Raw genomic sequence first — 8,397 nt, forward strand, 5'->3', positions numbered from 1 at the left:
TTTGACTCTCAGTCGCGTAAAACTAAAAGACGTCAACAGATGTTTATATGGATACAATTTCAAATTATTAATCTACGTTTAAGTAAAGTTGTGGAATTTGTGATCCTTAGCAAAGTGTGAGTAGTATATAACCACTGCTCTTGTATTAAACTGAATGTTTGAACTGCCACATTGTGTTGTAGTGCAATAGTCAAAACTTTGTATTGATTTGAGAACTTAGTTAATTTTAGAGTACAATTGTTAATTGCATCACTTTACATTACTTTATTGTTTGTTGGTTTTACACATAGTTCTTCACGTGCTGATTCAAGGTAAGTATTTTAGTTTCAACATGGGAGTCAACACGAAAAGGTACACACACAAACGTACGCACGCGCACACTGTGTGCTGTCGCTAAGTAAGTTCACTTATCTTGAAAAGACGTTAAATTCCTCAGTTTTCTCATGACAGCATTCTCTTCCCACAGAGGTAACTCCTGTCATATCTTCCTACGTAGGAAGATATGACAGGAGTAACCTCTGTGGGAAGAGAATGTCATGACAGTCGATACGACTGATGTATTCATATACAACCTTCCCCGAAATACTATCGCCATGTCCCCAGTGTTGAAGCAGCATGGCGGTGCTGGTGGGTGTCTACGTGCTGCGTAAGGGGGCGGGGATGCCTATGGAGAGGGATTAGGACGCGATGTGGGGATGTGGGGACGGGGAGAGATTGGAGGCGTGGGGGGCGAGAATAGGGTGGTTGGTAGGTGTGGGAGAGAGGTCACGTGTGAGACGTGGTAGAGACGTGTTGGGTAGCGAACGGGAGATGTGGAGTATTGGGAAAGACCCAGAGGAGCGTGGGTGAAGATCGATAGAGGTGTAGGAGAAGATCGAGAGATGTGTTTGTGAAGATCGATAGAGGTTAGTGAAGATCGATGGAGGTGTTAGTGAAGATCGATAGAGGTATGGGTGTAAATCGAGAGATGTATGAGAGGTGCAGACCAAGACAGGCGTAGGGAAAAATCGAGAGAGAGAGGCGGTGAGGGAAGAGGATCGATAGAGGTGTGGGAGAGGTGAGATCGATAGAGAGGTGTGGGTGAAGATAGAGAGGTGTGGAAGAAGATCTAGAAGATACAACGTGTCCCCAAAGTTTGTTTAGCTGTGATCTGTAGACATGCTTGTAAGGATCAAAGATACCAGTACTTAGTCTTGCTTAGATATTTTGCTTTAACGGTGTCTTAATGACTTCCAGGATAGGTCGGAGAGAAAGATCTGATGCATTCATAGAATTGCAACCTATTAAATATTCCCCAGTCTTAACCTGGCTGTATAACTGCAGCACAGTCCTTCTTTAGTTGGGACGCTGGCGCTGTCCGCGACACGGCACTCAGACCTAAGATAAACGCTACACGTGCAAATGAAACTGAGATTTTGAGGTTACCCGCTGTGTTATCAGCACAGCAACGTGGTTGTTATCGACGGAAAGCCCGTATCTCAGCCTTCCCTGTCCCGAGAGCCGCCAGAAAGCAGGTCCTAAGGGCGGAACGGACACGGATGGAGGAAAGCTGTCGTTAACAAAACACGTTTTATCCGTGCGTCTCGTGTTTCCAGTTTTCGTGAGACACGGACACTGAGAGATGTACACGCATAACGCATCTCAAAATGTTGCCAGGGACACATGCTGTTCGGTGATAACTGTCACGGCGCCAGCTACGGTCCAGGGAGACTGGACGGAAAATGATCCAGAATAGTAAGCAAATACACAACCCGATTGTTGGACACAATCATGAATGAACTTGCACTACAAGCACAACAACAAGCTGCTTGAAACAACAAGCTAACTAGCTAAGTAAACTCGCCTTACTAGACCAGGCCCCGATTTCTCGAAACAACTTAAGTCTGAGTTTTGACTTAAGTTAGAGTTTTTACTCAAATTTGAGAAAATGCATTTCCCAGAATGAACTAAAATCGATAATAAACTCAAACATAGTGGACAATTTGAGTTTGGTGGATAGATTACTTAAGATATTTGGGCTCTTTTATTTAAAAAATGCAGTTGAGTTTAAAATTCAGTTGTTTCAAATTGTCAAACTCAGTTTGAAATTTGAGTAAAATCTTAAGTTTGTTTCGAGAAATCGGAGCCAGCTCAGGGATCAGACCATATATTGACTGGTGACACCTAATGAGTGGGGGGTGATAAGGACCTAACTACTGCCACTTACAGGGAGAGTGTCGGGCCAATAAACATTTAACACCCCAAGTGATCAATAGGTCAAACAGACCAGAACAAGATGTACCATCACAAAAACCAGTCTTGAGCTCCCAAGTTCAGTCCTCAGGTCGTCCCACGATGCGGCGATTAACAACTGGTAGCAGGCCGACATGCACAGAGCAGTCTAGACTTCCCCGTGTGTATCTGGATAACTGGCCACGTCCAGCTATAACGTAACCGCGCGGACGTCGCAGAGGACAATACCCGACCCGTGGTGAAAGTTGGCACCTAGCCTCTGACCAGCAAAGAAATGTGCTAATACTTGGGTACATAAACGACTATAACTAACTTGTAAGCATATGTACAGTGAAGGGAATATATGTATAAGTAGGCTCTACTACAAATAGATATACATGTAGGTGGATATTGAGACAATAGTTTGTAAAATTTTGTAGTAAGCAAAAACCCTGATAAAATAAGGGTATACATAAAGGTGGGAGCGGCATAAAAGCTTAAATATGTCCCTTATATTTGAAATTGTATCCATTTAAAACTGGATAAATAATAATAGTTTTCTGTTGAATCCATGATTTGATCCTTAGCAAAGTGTGAATAGTATAGTAGTCTGCCATACAGACCCTGAAACAAACATATCCAAGAAAGCCCATGCGAGTCTAGAAGATGTGGCAAGTCTAGATTTCCACAGTTTCAGGCTGAAACTGAAGAAAGTCTCTCGGCTCCTTTTCATTATATTTTACGATTAGTTTTTCTTCTTCTGTAAACTGTGTTCCTTTCAGAGACTAGATGTTAGTCTATGTTTACAGCTACAAACATTGATGGTGATATTCACTTCCCAGAAAAGGTAATCCAACTTCCGAAATTAAGACAAGGCACAGTATGGGAGCAGCATAAACGCTCATATCTTCCTTATAAACACAGGTACAGGAGTCTAATATAAAAAAAGCTAGTAAACTCATCTACAAGAGGGTACATACATAGGTGTTAAAAGATGTTAATTTCAATGCATAACAAGTACTGACTGACTGACTGACTGAGTTTGGTTTTTCGCCGCTTTTAGCAATATTCCAGCAATATCACGGCGGGGGACACCAGAAAACGGCTTCACACATTGCACCCATGTGGGGAATCGAACCCGGGTCTTCGGCGTGACGAGCGAACGCTTTAAGCACTAGACTGCCCCACCGCACCTTCGGCGAGAGAGGCGTGAGGTGGTGAGGAGAGAAATGTGGGACAGGGTGTAGAGAATGGAGGAGCTGGGAAGGAGAGCATTTCAGATTTCTTACTCTTGTGATGAATCAGACTTGACTCTTGTCGTGATCAGCAAATAATTAACCACACATCACCTCCGTCATCAACCCCAGGGATCCCTCTCTATTTGGACATTTGTCGGAAAACAAGACAAAGCTACGTTTAAATAGTCCCATTCATACCACACCAAAGTCGTTATCCGGCGCTACTCACATACGAATACACCCGTGATGATCCGGCTTAGAATTGATCTTCAGTAACCCATGCTTGTCGTAAGAGGCTACTAACGGATCGGGTGGTTAGGCTTGCTGATTTGGTTGACACATGTCATCGGGTCCCAATTGCGTAGATCGATGTTCATGCTGTTGATCACTGCATTGTCCGGTCCAGACCGCCGCCGTATGGCTGGAATATTGCTGAGTGCGACGTAAAGCTAAACTCACTCACTCATATACGAATAGGTGACGCAACAATCTACGTCAGAAGCACTACCCTTGTATTATTTTGGGATGATGGTTAAAGCGTTTTCTCGGGATACTAAAGGCCGTGCTTCGATTCCCCACTTCAGTAAAGATGAAGCCCATACCTAGAATATTGTTGAAAGTGCCATAAACCCATAGTTACTTAGTGCCATAAACCCATAGTTACTTAGTGCCATAAACCCCTAGTTACTTAGTGCCATAAACCCATAGTTACTTAGTGCCATAAACCCATAGTTACTTAGTGCCATAAACCCATAGTTACTTAGTGCCATAAACCCATAGTTACTTAGTGCCATAAACCCATAGTTACTTACACACAAATGTCTAAGATCATGCCAAGCAGGAAATGACGCGAACTGCTAACAAAGGCTTTGCAACTACGGAGTGAGTTAGGGACCGTTCATAATTTATGGCGTGTCATATACAAAATCAATGACCCCCTCCCTTCCCATAATTTTTAAGCATAATACTTTAATATTACTATGTACAAAATTGCTGACCCCCCCTTAGTACACGTGCACAAAATCGATGACCCCCTTCGCCTGCCTCCCCAGAACCAGATGGGTGAACCTGGATACTAATCTACGATGTCTGGCGTTCCCAAGGGACGCTCCAGCGAATTATGGCACCACAAATAACACTGCCACCAATCCTTGAGTCAAAACCAGGGGCGGATACAGATTTTTGAGGAAGGGGGGTAATAAACTCTCAGGACAAAAGGAAAAGGGGGGTGGGGTGTGTGCGCACCCCTGCATACACACACACGCACACACACACACACACACGCTCTGGGTCCGCCTATGATCACATATCCTGTGACGTAGATGTTAGACATTTTACAACTAGATATCGCTTCACAACAATGGGGGTGTCGAAATCATCTCCACAGCTAAAGAAACAACGTCAGTTTTGTTACATGCAGTAGTGCGGATTCTAAAGTACATCTTAAGTGGTCGGGTAACCTTGGGATTAAATCATTCGCTCGTCACACCGACAAGTGAGTGAGTGAGTCTAGTTTTACGCCGCAACATTCCAGCTATATGGCAGCGGACTGAGACCAGACAATCCAGTGATCAACAGCATGAGCATCGATCCACGCAACTGGGATACGATGACAAGTGTCAACAAAGTCAGCGAGCCAGACCACCCCATCCCGTTAGTCGCCTCTTACGACAAGCATGGGTTGCTGAAGATCAATTCTAACCTAACTTCGCAGGATCACCGACGAGTCGTTTACGATTCTGGAACAGTGCTAAAAGCGGCGTAAAACCATACTCACTCACACGCTCTAAGGGGGCAGCAAAATGACTGAGGCTCTCGTAAAATGTTGAGATGAGGCCGTGACCGTCATTTTTAGTGAACAGTTTGTAGTGTAACTGAATCGTTAAGATACCACTGATGCCTAATAAAATAGGTAAATATCGAATCCAGAATCTACAGCACGTCTCCGACTTTATCATTGTGTTTGTGAATCACTATCAAATATTGATGATAACAGGTGTTTACTGTTAGCACTATGTTCGTCTCCAGTGACAAGCGGCTCACATCACATGATCCCGGCTGTCACTAACACGCAGGGGAGAAAACTAAAAGGACACATAAATAACATTGTGTCTTAACACAATGAAGACACAATGCCTTTTACAGAGTAGTCAAATGGCGCAACTGTTCTATTATAGATTACACTTTCTAAATGAAGTTACAAATCTAGTACCTTTGGGTGAGTGGCGTTAAGGTTGCGAGCCAACATTTTAGATTAATCACTTGGCACACAAAGACAGCGATCTCACCCACTCACCCACCAACGCTTCCACAGAAATGAAAGTCAGATAATTACAATACCGAACAGGACTCAAATCAAAAACAGGGAAGTGTAATCCCAAATGTATCATTTGTTGCCATGGTAAAGGACAAATCGTGTTGTATATCGTGTCCGGTTTCCGTATGTTAGTATGAAGATGCCACCACACAATTAATAGAGGATACAATTTAAATATGGTTGTGTAATATACGTGAAGGAGTGGCAAAATGTGTTCCAGAGGTATCTGACAAAACCATCACGCACAGTATTTAAGCAGATCGTGTCAGAAACAGGTTATATCACTGGTACAATTTGTCCTTTCAATATATACCGCCTCCGTTGTGTAGTGGTTAGAGCGTCCCCCCGGAGAGCGGAGGTAGCGGGTTCGAACCCCGGCCACGTCATACCAAAGGACGTTGTAGTGTAGGATATCTTTTTGAAGCACCATTCATTCCACAATTCTACTCGTATTAGCAAGTTGTCTTTAGGACAAAAGAAGACTTTGTGATAATACCAGCAATAGATTCTCAGAAATAGTTCAAAATTAACTGAAAGCTGGAAGTTATATGAACTCATTTCCTGATATAACTGGTGTGGGGTTAGCCTAGCGGTTAAAGTGTTTGCTCGGAATACCAAATATCTGGCTTCGAATATTCACATGTATATAATGTCTAAAGCCAATTATATATTTATGAAGTAACATGTTATCGGGTGTACTAATCTACCCAGATACAGTGAGTGAGAGAGAGAAAGAGAGAGAGAGAGAGAGAGAGAGAGAGAGAGAGAGAGAGAGAGAGAGAGAGAGAGAGAGAGAGAGAGAGAGAGAGAGAGAGAGAGAGAGAGAGAGACCGTAATTTAGTGCGATCCGTTTGTATTGTAACTGTGACCACCAGAAAGTCTCACAGAGATACGAGTGAGTGATTATGATTTTACGCCGCTTTTAACACTTTTCCAGCAATATCACAGCGGGGGACACCAGACATGGGTTTCACACGTTGTACCCATGTGGGGAATCGAACCTGGTCCTTCGGCGTGACCAGCGAACGCTTAACCACTAGGCTACCCCACTGCCCCATATCCGGATACAGACCAATATGGGAATACTTACCCACTGAACAATGAGTTGGCATGTCTAACTCAGCTCCTGAAATAAAGCATTGCTCTGGTTTCATTTGGATTTTTCAAACATTAGATGTCTAATATATGGAATTATTTCAAAGTTTTAAAGCAAAATATATTTAATAATAGAACCATGCAGAAGTGTTCCGTAAGCTGTGTTTACGCCAGTATAATTCATGTTTTAAGTAATATCGCTAACTTCAGAAATTCTTTAAATCGGACACATAATAAAATCAACCGCAATAATTCCAATGTTTCTCTTATTTCGACCACCACATGTTCCTCGGCTGTTGCTTTACTAATAACGTGAAATCCTTCATTAAGGATTGTGTAATCCTGGACTAAACTTCAACGACCAGCAGCGCTACGAGCTTCCCTTTCATGCCAAGATCTCAATTTATATATGTCACACAGTTCAAAACGGCGTTAAACCAGTTTCGCATTCTCTCGGATTTGTGGGATATAGAGTACCTTCTCTTTCTAGTATCAATGACAACATTAACAGTTTTCTGTCATATTCAAAGTGATAGGATCTCTATGATTGAATGAATGATAACGAAAAAGTGATAAAACGATTAATAAAGGATTATCTTAGCAGGATCTGACTAGGACGTCAATCATGACAGCCCTGTTTCTCCTCAACACACAGTAAATTACGCTGTTGTGTTTTTCTCCCTGTGTTCATGCTACAAACAGCCACACCTACTTGGATCGGAAATGTGTGTCTGTAAATAAGTATGGACCGACAATCCAGTGATTGACATCTCGAGGATCGATCAACAATGATGTTTCCCTCTGTGCACCAGAATTCTGAATTACTTACCTCTCTACTCTAATGCTGCAGGTCAGTACACGTCTTTGCCAAACACCTCAAGTTTCCTTGTAATCCATACTTGGTATAGTTGAGAGTAAACCATCAAACTGGTCAGACTAAGGTTTGACCACCACGTTTTGTCAAATATCACGAGGGACGTTGTAAGTGAATTGACTGCGCCAACACGTGCTGAAAGTGAGACTGGGGTTCACGGGGCATTGATCTATGACACGGCCAGGTTAAAGGTCACACACTTGTTCATCCCACCAGGAGTCAGAAACTGTGTCAAAACATATACTGACCACAAAAACAAATGCGACCAAAATTGTTTTTGCAAACTTTTCACTCGAATACTGAGAACAAACTAGCTGAATTTGTTGATGATCCTGTTCAGGCAAAAAAATAGAAAAAATGTTTTCTGCTTGTGACAACATTTTGCAGTGCAAATGTTGAAGTAATTTCTGAAGATACAAAAGAACAAGATAATAATAAGCTTTGTTGCCAGATATTTTCGCAAAGGATTTGACAAAGTAAGGAGGGTCGGTCGATGACATAAACTTGACATGAATTAGAAGAAGGTCTTTGATCCAGGTTTAGACAATGGACCACAACATTGCAAGTTAAGTTACCATTAACCACCAGCTCTCTGATTTTATTTGCCACGGTGGTGTACGACAGGGTGAAAAGCTCTCCCCCTTCTAATTCCTGTGTTCCTA

The 8,397-nt window shown here is 42.6% G+C and overlaps 1 protein-coding gene across 1 annotated transcript in view; it reads right to left on the reverse strand.

Moving 5' to 3' along the window:
- LOC124282901 (HCS2 neuropeptides-like) overlaps positions 1 to 7,837 on the reverse strand; it is an 87,168-nt gene extending 79,331 nt beyond the window's left edge. The window contains exons 1-2 of the mRNA XM_046718943.1: positions 7,691 to 7,837; positions 6,857 to 6,892 (exon numbers count right to left, since the gene is read on the reverse strand). Of these exons, the coding sequence (XP_046574899.1) occupies positions 6,857 to 6,878 (22 nt within the window). The 5' untranslated portion in view covers positions 6,879 to 6,892; positions 7,691 to 7,837. The remainder of the gene's footprint in view (positions 1 to 6,856; positions 6,893 to 7,690) is intronic.
- Positions 7,838 to 8,397: the final 560 nt, after the last annotated feature.

The sequence above is a fragment of the Haliotis rubra genome, unplaced genomic scaffold, assembly GCF_003918875.1.
Source record: "Haliotis rubra isolate DU_JTF1 unplaced genomic scaffold, ASM391887v1 Scf306, whole genome shotgun sequence".
NCBI lineage: Eukaryota > Metazoa > Mollusca > Gastropoda > Lepetellida > Haliotidae > Haliotis > Haliotis rubra.